Below are 21,187 nucleotides of genomic sequence, written 5' to 3'. Positions count from 1 at the left end.
CCGCCCTTTTGCTCAAAACTAAGGGAAATGTGCAAATGCCTGTACGGGGAATGAACCTATTTTGTGTGTGCGCATACGCAAAATGCAAGGATCCCATACTTTTCAGAGGTGAAGGGGCAGGATATCCCTGCAGAAACCACTTTAGGTCTCGGCGCGCGGAGGTAAAGGAGGGACCCGCTTTGAAGGGCGAGGGACTTCCAGGAACAGGACGAGCCCATCAGGGCAGACGAAGGGGGGGAGAGAGGAAGAGTCCATTTACCTCTCTTGGAGCACTCGGTCTCGCCCGCTGGCGCCTCTCCGGGTTTAGCAGCGCCCGCGAAAGCCGGAAAAAGAGCCATCCCGTCCCTGCTCACGGAAACACCGGTGGCGCTTCCCGGATGCCGTTCCCACGGAAGAAATCGCGTGGGCCGAAACAAGATGGCGGCAGCGGCAGCGACTTACCCGAGCATGCCGGGAAATGTAGTTTCGCCCGGCTTCAGCTCCAAAATGTCGCCGGCTACAAGATGCTAAGGCGAAGAGGCCATAGTGGTTATAATGTGGGCGAATGCCAAGGGTTAAGATGGCTGCAGTCTCAGTAAACACCGCTTTGTTCCTGGTCGCTGCAATTGTGTTGCTGCAGTTATTATTGTCGCTGTCTCTTCTCCATGCATCTTTATTTTCCTTTGATTTCACTCCTCCCAATTCCACCCCACCTTACCAAATATCTGTGATAAGGTATATGTTTTGGAAAGTGATTTTGTGTGTGTGTGTGTGTGTGTGTGTGTTTGTCCATCTGTTATGTGTAGGTTCAGCCACCTCTTAATACATCATTGCCAAACTCCGCATGAGGGTTCCCAAATTGAGAATGGCAACTGGCGTTGGCATTTCAATGCCGGATGCCGTTTTGAATCAAAATGGCAAACCAAAACGTGACTTTGGTATGACTTCACGTTTATTTTACCATAGGTTTGGCCGCCTTTTGATATATCATTGCCAAACTCAGAATGAGAGTGCCCAAGGTAGGAGCTATGCTCTTTGTTGATGTTTGAGTGCCAGGTGCCATTTTGATTGAAGAAGATGGATAACCAAAATGAGACTTTGCCCATTTTTTGGTGTGGTGACACCAAACTCACAAATTACTCACAAATCATAGACAATTGAGAGTTTTCTTTTGTTCTTTTTTTGCTACCACACATACTCTACACTAAATATGTTATAAGATCAACTGTGTTAGTTGTTAAATGAACATAGTTTGATGGTGTCTGTTATGTACTGAGCTGAATCCTAGAACAATAGGATTCAGAATCAGCAGTCTGATTGGTCCACAGGAGCTACCCAATCCAACTCCAGGTGGAAGTGAATCCGCAACCTGATTGGCCTGCAGGAGCAGCCAATCAGGAGGCTGGCAGAAGCGAATCTGCAACCTGATTGGCCTGTAGGAGCAGCCAATCAGGCTGCAGGCAGAAGTCAATCCACAACCTGATTGGCCCATAGTTGTAGCCCTGAAGTAGCCAATCACGCAAGACCCATTGTGTAAATAATGTATATAAGCAGATGGTTTTGGGGAAAGAGCCATTCTTCTCTTCTTCTCCTTGATGACTATGAGCATGAAATTCACTCTCGACTCTGAGTATATTTCAGTGTCTAAACCAGTCTTCTGCAATACTAGAATGCTGAGAATAGAGTAATGTTAAAATCCAAGATGGTTGCCAAAATCAATACATAAGAAGAGGCCTGATGATCAGGTCAAATCGCCCATCTAATCCAACATTCTGTTATCACAGTGGCCCACAGATGTCTGTGGGAGCAGGACATGAATGCAATAGCACTGCTCACCTGATATTCAGAGGCATACTAACTTTGACTATGGAGGTAAAATATAGCCATTATGGCTAGTAGTCATTGATAGCTTTGTCCTCCATGAATTTATCTAATCCTCTTAAAGTCATTTCCATCCATTGTGACTACTAGGTGTGTGTCAGATATATCACAAATTCCTTGTCCTGTTTGAATGAAGAGCAAAGCTCTTTTCCTGTTACTATCAATAACACCAAGTGCCAGAAATAAAGTTTCTAGCCATACCCCCCCCCCCCGGCAATGCACTTCAAACTGTGTGAACAATGACTGGCTTTGTTCAGCCATTTTACAATGGGAAAAGTCACTCCACTTAAAACAAGGCCGAACTTGTTTGTTTGCCTTTTTTGGTTTGTTTCTAGGTTCCTTTTTCTTTTCACTTATTTGCCAGTTATTACTTTACATTACAAAATGAGTTAATTGAGCACATTCCACATCGATCCTTTCTTCTTCCTGTCCTCACTTTCTGTTTGCTTCCGGTTCTACACTATCATGTCCTCAGCAGACCCCATTGTTATATTTTGCCATCTAGTTTGTCCCACTTCCTGCTTCTTCCCAAAGCATCCTGCCTTTCTAACTCTTAAGTACTGTCAGAGCAAGGACAAGTGCTTTCACTAGTAGTAGTGGGCCATGTGGCGGGAGGAGTGGCCTTCCTAACACCAAGGCAGTGTACCAGAACAGAGCAGGGCAGCTTGGCAGCAAGGTCAGAGTCTTGTGGGTATACCAGCAGGTGCATTGGATTGGTCCTGCAAGAACATGCAGGCAGCCCAGACTTCACCCAGCCAGTGGCAGAGCTTCATGCTCCAGCACCGGGGGGGGGGGGTGGCAGAGAGCAGGTGGGGGTGGGGCTGGAACACATCCTGGGGGCGTGGTGTGCTGCCCACAGGGACATGGCGTTCAACCTGGGGGCTCCCCCCGCACTCCTCTTCCTCCGCCAGTGCCACCCAACTACATCAACACTGAGATTGGGAAGGCAGCTCCACATGGGCTGCTACTTGTCTTCACCTAGCATCCTTGATCAGATGCTATAGCCCTGTTGGTGCCTGTTGTGGGAGCCCCTTTTATAATCAGCACCAGGTGACTGATCGTTGTCAGCTTTTGATTTCCCACAGTGCCTCCGATGTAGCATCCTCCTGACCTAGGACACTGAAGACCCTCCAAGTGTGCCTATTTTCCAGGGACAACCCTGGATTTACAGAAGCTGTCCCAGTTTCTGATTTGACCCCAGAATGTCCCGGTTTTCATCCTATTTTCATCGTAGCAATGTTGGCAAGAATGGAGTTATGGAAAAACAACAACACCCAGTAACTATATAACCTTTAGAAGATATCTGAAGGCAGCCCTGTATGGGGAAGTTTTCAAATGGTTAATGTTTTATTATGTTTTTATATATGTTGGAAGCTACCCTGAGTGGCTGGGGTGACCCAGTCAGATTGCCAGGGTGGTGGTATCATCATCATCATCATCATCATCATCATCATCATTATTTTAACATCATTATTATCATGGAATAGGACATCACTATTTTAATCAGAGAAATGTCGGAGGGCATGGCATTGTGAGAAATTAAATGGGTGTCTAGACACAGCCACCCAGCACAGTTTTGAATGCCTCCAATGCTAGATAAACCTGTCAGGGCTCTCTGACAGTGGAAAGAGACCCAGAGGACACTCCTTCTTGATTCAGTTCCCTGCCTTTCTAAGAACATTCTGACCGCATTGTTCCATGTGCAATGGGAACATTACCACCAGCTCCTTCAGTCGGTGTCAGATGCTTCAAAACCACAAATGTGATTCAAAAAAAGACTGCTAAAAAGCAGCACATTTTCAGAGTACCTCTCAAAGAGATTTGGGCATTTGGCATGCACACAGTTTTTTGGGGGGGGGGATATGGATGAGGAACCACATGCGGCAGGACTACAACTCCCATTATCCCTGACCATTAGCCATGCCGCCTGGGGCTGATGGGAGTTGAAGTCCAGCCACATCTGGAACGCCTCAGGTTACCCAACCCTCGTTTAAAACAATAGTTATTCAGGTCACTTCCGGAAAACTTGTTTCTTGAGCATTGTGTTCCTAATTTGTGAGGAGATTAGATGAAGCCAGCTATTTATTAAGCATTCATTCTGATTTGTTTACAGGAAGATGAGAGAATGTTGCACCAAGCAAATGTTATAACACACTTTCCAGTGCATTTCCTCATCTCTTTTCTTAAAGCAAAAACTCCAGTTGGGGGAGGGATCTGTTGCATAATAGCTCCGAATCAATTCTTATTGAGTAACCTGAATGTGCCAGAATGTGATTGAATTCCTCCCCAAAATAGCGACAGTCTAGATGTGCCCTCTGTGTGTGGAACAGGTGGGTTGGACAGAGATTTATTTAGCTGCTTCTGGAGAATAATCTCAAATGGTTTGAAACACAGCTAGTCTCTGGGAGACCTCTCCAGTCCTGCTAAATCGGAAAAATCTTATCCTAACATATTTTTGTTATTGTTTGGGTTCACTTCTGAGCTACTGTATATAGTTTCCTCGTTTCTATGTACATAAAAAGGTAAAGGTACCCCTGACCATTGGTTCCAGTCGCGGACGACTCTGGGGTTGCAGTGCTATAGGCCGAGGGAGCCGGCATTTGTCCGCAGACAGCTTCCGGGTCATGTGGCCAGCATGACTACGCCGCTTCTGGGAACCAGAGCAGCGCATGGAAACGCCATTTACCTTCCCGCTGGAGCAGTACCTATTTATCTACTTGCACTTTGACATGCTTTCGAACTGCTAGGTTGGCAGGAGCTCAGCCTGTCGCGGGGATTCAAACCACCAACCTTCTGATCGACAAGCCCTAGTAGGCTCTGTGGTTTAGACCACAGCGCCACCCGCATTCTATGTTCTATGTACATACTCATAGCTTTATGTACAATATTGTTATACATTTATAAGTTTCATTTAATATGCTTTTTTAAAAAAAACCCACAGTGGCTTAATAAGCCTTTCAGTAAAACAAGTATATACAGTATATAGATGTATTTTAAGGATGCAAAAATATTTCCTGCAGGCAGCTGAAATAATGAAATGATAGCCCCCTTTCATTCGTTTACCATTGCTAATATGATTTTTCACTTGCTGTTACAGTGCTCAACAAATTACTTAACTGTACTTTGAATTAACAACCCCAGTGATTTATTTACTGCTCTGGGTGCTATCGATTACATTTTCAATTACACTAAAACTTTATTCCTTAGCACATTAGACCTATTTAGATAAAATGCAGCCGATATTTTTGTGATGGAAAGGTATAATGCAGACAAAAGACTTCGTTCCGGTATAGTAATGAGTAGTATCACAGAGAGTCTAGAGAGCGCTCCTAACAGCACTTTGAACATGTATTTGATAAAGGATTTTCCCCCAAGCTATTTTGTAATGAAATAGCTATTTTGTAATGGTTTGTTGAAATTTTGATTTTAAATGAGTCCACAGTCTCACTTACTGGTCAATTGGATGCATTTCAAATGTATGCTTATAAAATATAATGATGAAAGGAGATTTGAAAGTTATTATTAGACGAATGTATTATAGATACATCAAGCAAAAAAAATAAATCATCTAGACATGCAGGGGGACTCCAGATACTGAATAGAAAATGCAATTTAATGTAAAGCAAGTGTACAGTGATGCACACTGGGGCAAAAAAATCACAATTTAGCATGCACACTAATGGGATCTGAACTGCCAGTGACTGATCAGGAACAACACTTTGGGGTCGTAACAGATGGTTCAATAAAGATGTCAGCCCAGTGTGCAACAGCTGTGAAAAAAGGAGGGACCAATGAGTAAGCAAAATACGATTCCAACGCACATTTAAAGTACCGTACATGACTTCCCCCAAATAATCCAGGGGACTGTTGTTTGTTAAGTATGGTGGGAATTATGCCACTGTGGGGGAACTACAGTTCCCAGGATTATTTGGGAGAAGTGATGTCCGTTGGATGTGTTTTAAATGTGTGTCACAGATCTGCTCGTCATGCTAGAACTCAGAGCCAGCCAAAGAAGCTGAACGTTACAAGATTCAGGACAGACAAAAGAAAGCACACAGCACAAAAATGATGGAGCCAGTTGCTGAGAATCACATTTGGGGAGAGTGCTCTTGCCCTCCGGTCCGGTTTGCAGGCTGCCCATTGGCCACTGTGAGAATAGGATGCTAGGCAAGCTCGATCCAGCAGGGCGCTTCTTATGTTCTTAACTGAAAATAGAAGATTCAGTTCTTAGTGTGATCGTTTTTAACAAACTTGAACTGAAATGTTGTTTGGATATGTTGTAAATTGCTTTTCTCTTTGGCACAGAGTTCAGTTTACTGCAGAGTCATGTGTTGTTGTTTTTTTTCAAGCTATAAATAATGTAAAAATGATAAACCTCCTAAGTGCCACTTGCTCTAGTGTCACACTGCCAAAGCTATCAGGACTGGCACCCATTCATTTCATTCACCATCAGAGCACCTCTCCGCTTTGATATGTAATGCAAGCAGAAGATTAACGCTTCCCTCGTCTTTGGCCCTACCAAATTCTGATAATGCAGATATAAACAAGATGATGGATTTGACATGTTGAAGAAGCCAACCTCAGTAAATTATATTACCAAGGTATCTTTTATTGGTAATGAAATTATAAAAATGATTCATTATTACACTGGACAGTTGGTGGAATTAGATGTTATATCTCAGCAGAAAGCTCTCTGCAGTTCTTGAACAATCAATATGGCAGAAGTTTGGAGGAAGTCAATACATATGCAGTAAAAGAGCCTCTGCAGTGCATTGAACTGGAATACACTGCAGTTGTAAACTATTGAATGATCTTGCTAATGTACAAAGAGGTTGTTGTGACCTTAATGCATTTAGAAATCACTGTGAGTCACATTACATCAAAATATTATTTCATTCATAAACCACTGATGCTTTATACTTACAAAACATAAAAGATGTGATCCATATCTCAGAAGACACTTCACATTGTAAATTAGTGAGATCGGTGTGTTTTCACCTAGTCTTTCAAATACAGTAGCAGTAATTTCCTTGGTGGGCATTGTTAAAAGCAAAAATCTGCCCTTATTCCCTTATGGGGTACACAAGAGCCCTTTATTGGGTTCTCCATCGGTCGGAGATATAACAGAGGCCAACCAGAGAAGTTTGAGAAGCAAAGCCTTTATTTTTGCTGTTGCAACAGGGTCCTTCCCCTCACCCAGGAGAACAAGGAAGGAACCCCAAACAAAGGTGTCCTGCCCTTAAATAGAAATTTGAAATTGGTTTCAGCCCACCCCCCAGAAGCATCACCCATACGTCACAGAAGGGGTGTAGCCCAAGACCGCCCTCCCTAGATTCATCATAGGTACATCATGAAAGGGGAGGTCTGGTGGCAGTAATCTGAGCATCCTCGACCCTGCCCCCTGCCCCCAAAACCTAATCAACAAAAAAAGAGAGAGATTTACATTTCCCTGTTTCCCAGCCAAGTTAATCACACCCTTTTGTCTGGCACTCAGGTATCAGGATGCCAGGGATTATCACTTTAATTCCTGAGACAATGAGAAGGTTCCCCCCACCCCCCTTCTTCCTTGCAGAGGAACACTTGGTCAGAGAGAGTCAAAATGGTGTCAGTCAGGCCTGTCTTCCTGTGCTGCTTCAGACATGTGCCTGTACATTCATGTACATGTTTATGAATATATATATACTAGTATCTTGAAGCCCGTTAAATTAACGGGTGCTAGAACATGCAATTCCCCCGCCCATTCCCCCCTCTCTCCCCCTCCCTTCTTTTCTCCACCCACACGTGCCGGGACTCTCCTGGGCTGCCACCGGTGCTGCTCCTCTGTCGCTGCTCCGCCTCCTCCTCCTCCGCTGCTGCAGTCCATGCCTAGGCAGGGGAGGGGGGAAGGTAGGGGCGGCCAGGGCCCTCTTTCCTTCCTACCCTCCCCCTGGGCTCGAGCCTGCTTTTGCGAAGGGTTAGCGGGGAAGAATGAGCAGCATCCCTCCGCTGCCACCATCTTCTTGCTGAACGCAGCGGAGGCGCGGGGTAGCAGAGGAGATGCTTCACGGAGCAGGGAAAGAGGGGCGGGCGGCTGCCGCCCGCCCCTCCTTCCCTGCTCCCTGTCAAACATCTCCCCCCAGGCTGTTATTCCTCCCCCCCCCATGCGCTGTCCCCGCTTCTGTCTGCCTCTGATCCTGCACCGTGAGGGAAACGGTAGGCAGAGGGGTGGGGGGGGGAGAGCGTGCGTGTGTGTGTGCGACGCCTGCTTGCTGCTGGTTGTTGGGGGGGGGAGCGTAGGAGAGGGAAAAAAGGGGGGAAAGCAGCCTCCTTCTCCTCGCCTTTCCCAACCCACCCAGGGCTCAGCCTGCCTCACGCCGGGTGGGGGGAGGGGTTGGGATGCGGCGGCGGGGTGGGGATGGGTAACGGCGGCGGGGAACGCGCACTCGCTTCTCAATCCCTCACGGTCCCTTTCCCTCTTTCCCTCGCGCCATTAATCGGGAGGCGAGGCGCGGAACGGCAGTTTGGAAGGGAAGCCGTTGAGGGAGAAAGAACCGCATTCCTCCCCCCCCCGGCTCTGTGTGCATCCAGTCTCTGCGTCCAATCCCCGTGTCCGTGGGGCACATGCTCAGTAGCGCGAAAAACGGGACACACGGAATCTGGATGCAGAGACACAGGGACTTTATTATATAGGATATAACCTTAAAATTCTTACAACAGCATCAGTACACTAAAACGGACAAGAGTATTTACTCCCACCTTGTTGGCTGTGCAGATAGGAGTACTTGCTGCTGGAGCATAGGTGTTGATGTTTTCACAATACTGTATCTGAAACACAGCTGCTGAGGGAAACAGTAGGAAAGCTATTTGCTTTTGTTTTCATTAAAGACTATAGCAGAGAGCTCTCCACTGTCTAGGCTGGCTGGGGATGACTGGAGTTTGGAGTCCCACAACATCTAGAAGGCCTTAGGTTCCCCATCCCTTCCCCATAGGCACCTTCATGGTGCCCTCCCGATGTTAGACTCCAACTCCCATCCATTCCAGCCAGTATTGCTAAAGATATAAGATCATGGGAGTTGAAGGGTCGCAGACTCCTCATCCCTAGTCTAGGGCAATAAAGGTGAAGTCCTCTCCTCAACTCATTCACAGTTTTGGACACCCTAGCTCTTCCACAAGTTCCTATTGTGGGATGGTTTTGAAATCCCATCTGCCCCAGCCAGCATTGCTAATGATCAGCGATGATCGTTCCAATAAAATACAGCATTTGAAGACACCAAGCTGGAGAAGGCTGCTGAATTTTCATTATCATGGCTAAGAGCTGCTGATAGATCTGTCCTCCACAAACACATCTAATCTTTTTATTATTATTAATGGCATTTACACTTTCAGCCATCACATCCATTTCCATTTTTTATGGGAACTGAGTGCTTCCTACTCTTATCTGAATAAATTAATTCCTGTGCACCAAGGATGCAGTGCCTTGCAAGCAAAAGTAATCACACTCCTCCCCCCCCCCCCGAATTTAATTGTTGTACTATGAATATTCCCCAACTGTGTTTTTGAAAAGATGGTAAGAACAACCAGCTCCTCAGGGAATGATCATCATCACTGGGTTGTTTGTCATTTATAGTATTCAGAAGCTTAAGTTGCTGTTTTTCTTCTTGTTTGCATTCTTAAGATGGATAGATAAAAGATACAGGTAGGTAGCCGTGTTGGTCTGATGTAGTCGAAACAAAATTTAAAAAATTCCTTCCAGTAGCACCTTAGAGACCAACTAAGTTTGTCATTGATATGAGATTTTGGGTGCATGCACACTTCTTCAGATACACTGAAACAGAAGTCACCAGACCCTTACGGTATATATAGTGAGAAGGTGGGGAGGGGTATTACCACACCTATCAGTCAATCACCCATTCCCACCACCCTTCTGAGTAATACCCCTCCCCACCCTCTCACTACGGTATATATAAGGGTCTGGTGACTTCTGTTTCAGTGTATCTGAAGAAGTGTGCATGCACACGAAAGCTCATACCATTGACAAACTTAGTTGGTCTCTAAGGTGTTACTGGAAGGAATTTTTTTAGATAAACGATAGCTATAGATAGATGATTCCGAATACAAGGTCCTGTTAGTATGTGTACTTTAAAAACCTTTCTTCCAAAAAAAATAAAAAAATTCACCCCCAACCATACAGGAAGCCATACCCTATTTCATATAAACAACTTTTTAAAAATCAAAACCCAATTTGCAGAGATAGCTGTAGCAAAGTGGAAGACAGTTCAATCTGCTTGTCAAGGACGTGTGTCAAATTACAATGCGAGTCTGCCCAGAATCTTCCTGAATATACAAAATAATGTAGAACTATACTATTCAAGCCAAGACATTTCAAGGACTACACACAAAAAAACCAGGAAGGTGTAAGCAAGAAACACTCAAAAATCACCCGAGGGTCTAGCTCACATCTTCTCAAACAGAGATCCCAATTGGTTTCTGTGTGGGTTGCATACAAAGGAACTACCGTAACCGTACACCATTACTGATATGGCTCCCCTTTAAGAGACAGGCAGTCTCCTTCACGCTGTGGGTGACAGTGTGGTGAAGTGGTTATAGTTTTGGTCTAGGACCTGGGAGACCAGAGTTCAAATTCTGTTGCAGAAGGGGAAAGTACAGTACTAGGACTTGAAAGGTAGAGCTAGTCCCAAAAGCCTGGGTAAGCTTACAGGAAGTCCCACTTCAAAACATTTAAGAGGCAAGGTTAGTTCTCCATGTAATAGCATCCCAACTGAGATACAACAGCAGTCCACTATTTGTACTTTCTGCAACAATCGAATAATTTTTTTTTCTTCTACTAGTCTTTCCAGCTGGATGAAAAAAAATCTCTGCCACAGGTGTTCATTCTGTAGTTTTAAACCTATTTTCAATTTGCTTTAAAACCTCTTTATGTTTTTCTTCTATGTCTGCAAATCATATTGAACCACAAAAGTTGATTCAATAGAGGTAGCCGCCTTCAACACTTTTATTTCTCTGAACAGGAAGCACCCAGTGCCACTTTAAAACCTGCTTTTGAAAGCCGTTTCAAAACTAGTTGGCCATCAGGCAAACGGCTGTGGGCAATGATTTGAAAAAACATGACTCTTGCTCATGCAAGACAGAAGCATTCTGCAGCAACAGATCTTCAAAACTGTATGCAGCATTCTAAAAATTGTGGGGGGGTGGGGAAGGAGGGATGCTTTATATTCTGTGGTGTTATAATGTTCTGGAATATGGAACACAGGCTGTATTTAAGCACTCTTTCTGGTAACCACAGATGATAAGGAACTGCATGCAGTGGTTTAGCAGGCGATGGGAGTTGAGAGAAAGTGCTCTGCAGAGAGAATGTTCAGAAGACTAGTGGAAAAAACAAAACAAAACTTGGCAGGTTACTAAATTTTGAGAGCTTATTTGCAAGGCACTGCATTATAAAATAAGGCACACCTGACAACCTTGGTGCTCAAAAGATTTCCCTTCAGCTAGAGAAGGACAAAATAAATATATTCACTGATCAGGGTCAACATCTCACAAACAATTTCGCTATGTTATTAAATGATTAAAAAGAGGTCTTCCAATGCTGGAAGCTAAAAGCTTGTCAATTAAACCCAAGTGTAGGAGGGGGGAAAAGAGATTGCCCTTGCTTCAACTTTCTGAAGTGACAAAGATGCTGATGTCATTAATTATAATAAAGTGCTGCTCAGCACAGTTAACTGCCCACCCAATCACTTATCTGCCCCCCCCTAAAAGTAATGGGATTAAACTATAGTACTTCAGTTAACTGGCTTGTTGTAGAATGGGCCTGACTCTAATACTGTCAACTTCATGCAAACACTGATTCTACAATGTCATTCCAAAGCTTCCAAAGAGCTTAGCAATTTCTTCTGAGACAAATAAACATTGTTTGAATTTCAAAAATTCACACTGATTTTATTTAAAGAAGTACCATCATAGTCTCATATGCAAAACAGAAGCAACAATGTGAGTACAGTGGTGCTTCGCTAGACAAATTTAATTCGTTCCACAGGTCTTTTCTTATAACGAAAAGTTCGTCTAGCAAATCCCATAGGAATGCATTGATTTTATTTTTTTTGCACATAGGAACGCATTAATTGAATTTCAATGCATTCCTATGGGAAACTGCGATTCACTAGACAAATTTTTCGTAAAACGCATTCGTCTAGCAAGGCAACCTCCGCTAGAAAAAACCTTTCGTTAAGCGGAAATTTCGTTAAGCAGGGCATTCGTTAAGTGAGGCACCACTGTATTTATTTAGAGGGAGACCGTTCCTCCCAAACATCTGTTAAAAAACTCAGGCTCTGATCCTATAAAATATTATATTGCTAGAATTGCAAAATGGGAGTCTCTCTCGGGGGGGGGGAATTGGGGGGCAGGGGAGGAAGCAAGCAAGTAAACTCCAGGAGGAAGAATGATAAAAGAAAAAAGAAAATGTAAGCAGATCATTCTCTTGATACTAATGACTACCTTCTACATTTTCTCTATTTTGGTAATACCAGCCAGGATCCATGAGATGGCAGAGCTGCATATTTTGAATTGATTTCAGCTGTAATTTTGCCGTTTTATTAAAAAATATGCTAGTACAGCATATTTTGAAATGAGTGCTATTTTATCACACCACTTGTCTAATTATATTACTTTTTCAAGAAACGAATCTGAAGGTTTTAAACTGTGACCCATTAAAAAGATGCACAATTATTTATTTAATATTCTGCTCCATTTTTCTCTAGAACAAGAGTTGCCAAATTGTGGTCTACACGCTTTATTCAGGGGGTCTACAGAGCGCCTGTGGATTTGTGCTTGGAAGATGGTGCATCCATCGCATTAAATATTCAATTTGATTTTCAACTTTATTTTCCATTGCTTCTTTTAATTCTTATGTTGCATTTTACTGCTGAAGGTCCTTTATTTCAATGCATTGAACTGCAGTGTAACAAATGTGGGATGTCATCCGTAATTATTAATACAGCAAGTCTAAAATCAACTTACAACCTGTTTCAAAAACATTGTGTATACACTTACATATATTCTTAACAAAGTATAAACTAGGTAAGCGGGCTACTGTTATATGCCAAATATTATGAGTTCCAGTTCCATCCAGCTTCAAAACACCAAGTTCTTTATTAACAGTAGAGAGTTTGGACAAACAATGTTTTCATTACTGTAACAAGTGGTAACAAAAAAAAATGCTGTTTACCTTGAGTCCCACACAAACAGCAAAGCAATACACGTAATTTACTTTTCAAGTACATTCTAGGACTTTATCACTTTCTATGATAGCGAACTCTTATCTGTAGTCCAAACAGGGCCTCTGAGAAGAGGAAGTTTTTCAGGTTTGCAAAACTGCAAAAGAGGTATTTTGGGGGAAATAGGGGAACTGGGGCGGGGGCACACTCCCAAACAGGCCAATGAGAACTGAGCATGCTCAGTAGCTACAGAATGCAGAATGCCTGTTGGGGGATGGGGAGGAGAAAACCCAGAGGAAGGAAACTGAGTGGAGTGTCCTGGAAAATGGTTCAGCTGGCAAGTTGAAACACTGAACAGGAGCACTTCACACTGCAACATTTGACTGCAGGTCCCACAAGTAATTACCAAGCACACACGCACAAACACTTTTTTTTTTTTGCATGTGTACTGATTCAATTCATTAGGATCTTTGGGGGGGTTTTTGGCAAGCAAATTACTAAAGCGACCAGACACAAAGGAAAAAACAGGGGCTTTAATACTGTGAGAAAGAAGCAATTTGGGCATGTGCAGCTTTGCCATCCAAGGATGAGATAAGCTGCATCTCCTGAAATTTCCTCTGGTGCACAACTACTAAAGGCACAAGAGCTCTGTTTTCGTTTGCATTTGGTCCTCCTACAAACTGCAGCAGACTACATTTTGAATATACATGTATTAAATCATTATTGGTTAATCGTACATATACAAGAAATATGTAATACCCCTTTTTTATCAGTTTAAAATGTGTTTTGGTATACAGTACTTCAAATTATTTGCTCAAAATAGTCAGAAGCCACAACAATGCTGCACTTAACCTTTTCAAACTTGGCATTGCTTTTAGGTTGTTGGTTAGTCGTGTCCGACTCTTCGTGATCCCATGGACCAGAGCACACCTGGCACTCCTGTCTTGCACTGCCTCCTGCAGTTTGGTCAAACTCATGTTCGTAGCTTTGAGAACACTGTCCAACCATCTCGTCCTCTGTCGTCCCCTTCTCCTAGTACCCTCAATCTTTCCCAACATCAGGGTCTTTCCCAGGGAGTCTTCTCTTCTCATGAGGTGGCCAAAGTATTGGAGCCTCAGCTTCGGGATCTGTCCTTCCAGTGAGCACTCAGAGCTGATTTCCTTCAGAATGGATACCGTAGGTATCTTCTTGCTTTTAGGTTACTCTAGGTTAAATTACCAAACAACAACAACAACAACAATCCCCACCACAGAACAAGGAAAGAGGGGAAGGAACTGGAGTACCCAATCTTCCTTTGCTCAATTCACACAAATGACAAACCCTCAATTCACAAATACTAAAAATGGAATTATACAGGCATGGAAAAGCCAAATGACTTAAGTGTATTGCAAAAGTTTACTTTTTAAAAGATGATATATTTAAAACTGGATGGTCACCGTTGGTTTGGAAGAAAAAAAATGTACAAACATCATTTATCAAAGGCTAAACAAACAAAACCTGGAATTATTTAAAATTAATATAATAAACCTAATTATGGAAATCTTTTTAAAAGCGTACTCTATAAAGACTTAGGGCATCTGGCCCAGGCAGCTTTGCACCCGAACTTTTCCTACTATTTATGAGAAGTATTCCGAATATTAAGTATTATTATTTCCAAAAGCTATTCGGTGTCGAAGCCTCATCGAACTGGCTTATTGCTGAGTCACCCTTAACGCAGCTCTTGAAGGGGGAAATAAAATAAAATAAAAAGCCGCGATAGCAATAAACAGATATTCAAGCGTTTTTAAACATACGGAGAAGAATCCGACTCTTTCCGCACCCTCCCCTAGCGCGAGTTTTCTCTCCTCGTCCCCCTTTAAATAATAGGTGAGACATATGAAACACACATACACACATATATATATTATAGCGACGCGCCTCTTTCGCATTGGAGCGCGAAAGGACGATAAAGAGCCTTCGCCCTACTTCTACCTATTTAAAGCTTGCTCTTTACAGAGTCCTCTCTCAAGTGTCACTGGGTCCCAGCCCTGCTTGGAAACTGAGCAGCGCGTCCCTACGATCTCCGGGCGAGGCCAGCGACATCGATACTTGGGGATGCGGTTACTGCGCGTCCCGCCCTCGCGGCTTCCCCTCTGTCCCGACTCTGTATCGCCTGCGCCCGCGAGGGCACGGCGCTGTTCCGACAGTCGCCGCTGCTGCCACGATGCGGGACTGTGTTGCAAAAATCGGAGGGGGAGATCCGGTTTTGGGGCGTGTTGCAAAACCACCTGCCCACCCAGGATCTGCTCTTGGGGTGTGTGTCCTACTCAGGAGGGAGGGTGGAATAAAGAGAGATAGAGAGAGATGGGTGGCGACGCGCTGGTCACACTTCTGACAGCTTCCCCACGACCGCGTTTCCACGCGGGAGGGAGACAGGAAAAAGTCAGCAGCCCTGACACGCGTTTGGCCATCCAAATCCCGCGCGCCTGCTCGGGGCTGCAGCCGCCCCTGCTGCAAATCGCAAAGGCAAGCCCGATTGCGCCCACCGGGCCACCCTAGCAGATGCGAGCGGCGGCGCAAACCCCGCGCAAAGGAGTCGCCCTCACCCCCGCCCCCCGCCATTCATACAAAAACCCTTCTCCGGCACATTCACTCCAGCATCACTGCTTGACGCATTGCAGGTACAAGGCCGCCAATCCGGGCGCCCGGCTCTTGCCCGCCAACCATTGCAGGGTCCCTTCGGCCAATCGGAGAGCTCTTCACAAACCTCCGGCGAAGACGCCTCGGCATATCCCGAGCGTTAAGGGGCTGGGCCAAGAGATCGAGCGCGCTGGTAACCCTCCGCGAGGAGATGTAATCCCTCCCTCCCCGATTAATTCGCATGCAAGCGGTTCTCCGCTCTTGCTCCAGCTGCCCGGGGCTGGCCTCGTCGTCGGAGGCAGGCGCTGTGCGTGCCTCGCTTTGGGGATTCGTTGCACGGCTGCTGCTGAGCGCGCGCCTCGCCTCGCCTTGCAAGCCGCTCCTGCTACAGCCCAGGCGCTTTTGCTGAGCACAGATCTGGTCTTGGGGAGCTAACGCCACGGCGGGCTCCTTTGTGCGCATCGGAAGTTGAAACGCGCTTTTACAACCGTTTCAAATGCGGCTCTTTTTTTTTTTTTGTAGCGGCAAAGCAGCAGAAAATTGGGGGATCGTATTGTAAAAAAGAAAGAAAGAAAGAAAAGGGGGAAAACACAGAGATCCAACAGACTTCCTTTCTTGCAGATCCATTAAAAAACTCTGCAGCAAGCTTTCTTTTCTTTGGATGCCTATCGGATATGTTTAAGGGAGGTTTGGGCTCCTGCAGCAATTTGGGTCTCCTGGGGGGAAAGTGGAGAAGAGCGCTAAGATGGGAAGAAAAGTGTTGACCCCCATCCCCCTCGAGCGAAGAATGTCCCCTTATTCCTAGACCTCATAGTTCCGTGAAATATAATGGATGCCCCACAGCTCCTTCAGCCTGCCTAGGGTTAGCATTCGGGACCCAGGTCTAGTCTCCTTGGTTTCAGCCTTATAAAAACCGGACGGGGGGGGGGAGACGGATGGGGAGGAGCTGTGTTTGGGAGACTACTTGTTTGTGAATTTTGTATCCCACCTTTTAGCCTCATGGTGCATAGGGCAAATGATAGTGCAATAGTGACCCCTAAAAAGCTTTTTTAAAAATGCCCATAAAATAGAGTAATTAAAGATCTAACCATATTGGGAAGTTAAAAATAAAACAGTTCTGTTGTTGATTACTGAGGTTTATTGTTTCTGGGCTAGTATGATTATCACAGTCTTTCGGGGTATATATATGATAAAATGATAATGACCAACCAGCAACTTGAAGTAGTACAATGCAGGGAAAGATTTAGCACTTTGGTCTGCTGGTTTTTTAACTCGGCCTCTAGTCCTTTCAGAATAATACTGAGGATACAAAATCTAATAGTACAAAGTGTAAAGTCAGGTACCTGCAGTCTGATAATAAATATTTTTTATTACCTTCCTGGAAGCCATGAACATGAACCAGTGAGATAAATAGATATACCATATCTATCAGTGATATACCGTATTTTTCCGTGTATAACATGCCCCCTATTTTTGGGACTCCAAATTAAGAAAATGGGGGGAGGTTGCCCAGAGTTGTTAAGCTTTTGGGGGGGGGATTGCCCAGGGTTGTTGAGCTTTTTAGGGGGGATTGCCAACAATCGCTCACCCGCCTGACCACAGCAGCCAATCGCATGCCTCGCAGAAGACACCAATTGTCTGCCCGATTGCCGCTGTATATATCCTACTTGTGGCTGCCAACAATTGCCCGTCCCCCCTCTGCACTACTCATCTATAAGACAACCCCAATTTTCCCCCTTATTTTAAAATATAAAACCCTTGTCTTATACACGGGAAAATACGGTATATATCCCACTGACTCACATCAGTCTTGTATAAGCCGAGCACTGAATGGGTTTGTTGCTTAGTTCAGTAAGCTATTTTTAAAAGCCATCACAAAATATGAGGAAACTAATTTGATGATAAAACTGAAGGAAATTGTCCATTAATAGCATCACTTAATAAAAATTCTTAAAACAAAAATGCAAGAAATTTGTGTGCAAACCCACAGCTCATTGTTCTTCCGGCTCCTCCAGACAAGCCATATATTGATCATTAATGGTGGCTTGCTTACACAGAGGTTAGACTACGTGCTATATTTATTGAGCATTCATCCTGATTTGTATTGCGAAGAGGTTATACGATAATGAACATTCATCTTGGTTTGCTTGTGTGCTGTTTCTATGCACTCAGTTATGCAATCCTAAATGTCGAATGTGCTCTTGAATTACTCCTGCAAAATACCGATAGTCCAGAAGGGTGACCATCCAGTCACCTGCCTGCTTTTTCTGTGGGTGGTTGTTCAACCATTGAAACCAGCCAGCATGGTACTTCTTCAACAAGCTCAGCTCCCGCTTTATAAATGACTGTACTAAAGGTGAACCAAAGGCCAACCTAGCAGTTCAAAAGCACGTCAAAATGCAAGTAGATAAATAGGAACCGCTACAGCGGGAAGGTAAACAGCATTTCCATGTGCTGCTCTGGTTTGCCAGAAGCAGCTTTGTCATGCTGGCCACATGACCTGGAAGCTATACGCCAGCTCCCTCGGCCAATAATGCGAGATGAGCGCGCAACCCCAGAGTCGGTCATGACTGGACCTAATGATCGGGGTCCCTTTACCTTTTAAAGGTGAAGGTAAAGGGGCCCCTGGCCATCAGGTCCAGTCGTGTCCGACTCTGGGGTTGCGGCACTCATCTCGCTCTATAGGCCGAGGGAGCCAGCGTTTGTCCGCAGACAGCTTCCGGGTTTATCTACTTGCACTTTGATGTGCTTTCGAACTGCTAGGTGGGCAGGAGCTGGGACCGAGCAACAGGAGCTCACCCCATTGCAGGGATTCGAACCGCCGACCTTCTGATCAGCAAGCCCTAGACTCTGTGATACTACTTTCTTTTATTCCATGTAAAAAGAAAAAGAAAGTTGGCAATATTCTCACTGGTCCTTTGGAGTAAAAGGTTAGGCTGAGATGCTCCCTAAATATGTGTTGTAGGGTAAGAATTTTTTGATTCCCGAATGCCAGGTTTCCCAGGTAGAGTTCCTGCATGAGGAACCCAAATGTATGGTTTGTGAAATAACAACAATTTTATTATTTATACCCCGCCCACCTAGCTGGGTTGCCCCAGCCACTCTGGGTGGCTTCCATCACATATGGAAACAATAAAAAATAAATAAAAAATAAAAGCTTATTCTAAAAAGGAGTTGAGGACACACAAGGCTTTTAAACTATTAAATGCAATGTTTGGAAGTTATATTGTTGTCTTTCCATTAATTATTGAAGAACAAAAACTTGTGGCTAGATCAAGAAGCCTTCCTCCAGGAAACCAAACTGTCTTCTTACGTTTTGCAAAATTTTGCATGCCCTGCATCTTAGAATCATAGAATTTTAGAGTTGGACAGGCACCTCTTTCCTGTAACAAGCTCAGGAAAGCCAGCTATGTGTGTTTACAACAGAAGCTGGCTTTTAACAACAATCATTGGCTAGAAACCAGTCTGACATCACTAAACCATCTCCTCTCCTCCCCAAAGCCATTTTTCAAAGTTGTAAAAGCCTATTCTGCCTTTCCATCCCTACATATGTAGACAGGAGCAAAGGGATTAGCAAGTTGCCATTTGCTCAATATTCAATTTGGAGATACCCGTGTTTCTCTGAAAATAAGACACCGTCTTCTATTTATTTTTCCTCCAAAAAACACACTATGGCTTATTTTCAGGGGATGTCTTATTTTTTTATTAAGTATGGTACAGTTTAACCTTGTAGCCATACCACTATGGCTTATTTTTGGGGTATGACTTGAATGCTTAAAAATCCTGCTATGGCTTATTTTATGGCTACGTCTTATTTTCTGAGAAACAGGGTAGGCCTTATCTTGGGAGGCCTCCTTAATACCATGAACCTGCTGGCCTGGATGTCCAGATTTGTTCTCTGTTTGACAAATGGAAATTAAAAGAGCCCCGTGACATAGGTTGCTTATTGTAAAATTTTAATAGATTAAGCATTTGTTAAAAAAAAAATTGGTTAGACTTTTTGAAAAAGGCACATTTAATATAATGCCTGTAGCGCATCATTAAAAAATATTTTTGGAGGCAGATCTGCTGCTTGTAGCATGCAAGGGATGTGGGGAGCTGTGGCTGGAAAGAAAAGGCAAGCTTGCATTATGAGGGGACGGCAAAATAAACATGCCGAGTCCTGATAGACGTGTGTTTATATGCATCCACAGTTCTTACCAAGGGGAAGGGCACCAGAAAACGCTGGTGCCTCGGGAAATTGTGTTGACTGTAAACAAAGCAGGAGAAGCCTCTCCAACACCTATGCAAATTGCTGTCTGGATTCGGCAGCACCCTGCTTTAGCCAAGGACCTTGCAGGTTGTTCAAGATGGATAATCTCAAAGTAGCATCTGGACACTTGAACACACATTCATAGGTGCTGAGGAATTAAGTCTCCAAAGCGGAGTTCTCCTTTGGCAAGAAATCTGTTAATGGAGAAGCTGGATGCAAGCCTGTTCCCGGTTTGGCTTGAATAAAACTGCTGGGCAGGAGCGACATATTTGCTAGGTATGAATGCAATTTATTTATTACTGTTTTAGTGAAAACAAAGGTGGCTAACCTTTGCTGACAAGAGGGCTACGCTCATCCCTGGCCAGCCATTTGGGGGTCCTTTCGCCAGCAGTGGAATGCATTTTGTCACATGCATACATCGGGGGGGGGGGGGGGCGGGCGGGCATGCAGTTCCCCTTCTCCACTGAACTATACAGATCATCAGAGGAGGAGGGGTATTACTCCCTCCCCACATATCAGATGATCAATGTGATGGCCAGGGAGAGGGCAATTTGCATCCCCATCTAGGTGCTGGGCTGGGTAGAGAGGTTTAAATCCCAGCATTATGTCTGCTTGATTTTCTTTTTTTGCTGTTGGGTTTTTTTTTTGCCACCACTGCTATCAAAATCACTTGGGTTTGGGGTGGGGTGCAGGGCTAGAAAAATTGGCTAGGAGGAGCAGTCGCCTTGGGGCAGAGTTTAACTATCTCTGATTTTGACCCTTTCTAGAGGCAAAAAAGGCTTCCAGAGCAACTTAGATAAAGAAGCCTCTGGCATCAGGCTCACAATCTTAGGGCTCATCCACACTTCCGCTTCTCTGTGCTTTCTAGGCATGGGTCCAAGCAGTTTTTATTTCGCCCTCCCGCTTCCCCGCAGAAAACCCACTCTTTGGCACCAAATCAGAGTAAACGTCAATCCAGAGAAAACCCAGTTCATGTTTGCTCCGGTTCAGCAGTAAACAGAGGGCTTTCCCTGGGGGAAAGCAGTGGGAAAAGCAGAAATGTGGATGAGCCCCTAGAAGATACGACACAAAAGGAAAAGGGTTTGGAAGGGAGGAGGAAAAAGTAAACCCAGGCTCCAGTTATTTGTTACAAACTAACATTGTAATGCTCATTACAGTAAAGGTAAAAAGGTGAAGGACCCCTGGACGCTTAAGTCCTGTCAAAGGTGACTGGGATAATAATATTAATATTAATAATAATAATAATAAT

General features: G+C 44.4%; 1 protein-coding gene across 1 annotated transcript in view; it reads right to left on the bottom strand.

Moving 5' to 3' along the window:
* The window catches only part of NRDE2 (NRDE-2, necessary for RNA interference, domain containing), a 33,644-nt gene extending 33,157 nt beyond the window's left edge, over positions 1-487 (bottom strand). Inside the window, exon 1 of the mRNA XM_035101898.2 lies at positions 260-487. Coding sequence (XP_034957789.1) covers positions 260-338 — 79 coding nt within the window. The 5' untranslated portion in view covers positions 339-487. The remainder of the gene's footprint in view (positions 1-259) is intronic.
* Positions 488-21,187: the final 20,700 nt, after the last annotated feature.

The sequence above is a fragment of the Zootoca vivipara genome, chromosome 1, assembly GCF_963506605.1.
Source record: "Zootoca vivipara chromosome 1, rZooViv1.1, whole genome shotgun sequence".
NCBI classification, from domain to species: domain Eukaryota; kingdom Metazoa; phylum Chordata; class Lepidosauria; order Squamata; family Lacertidae; genus Zootoca; species Zootoca vivipara.
Note: the sequence above shows the minus strand (reverse complement) of the source record. Positions and strands in the feature narration are given on the sequence as shown.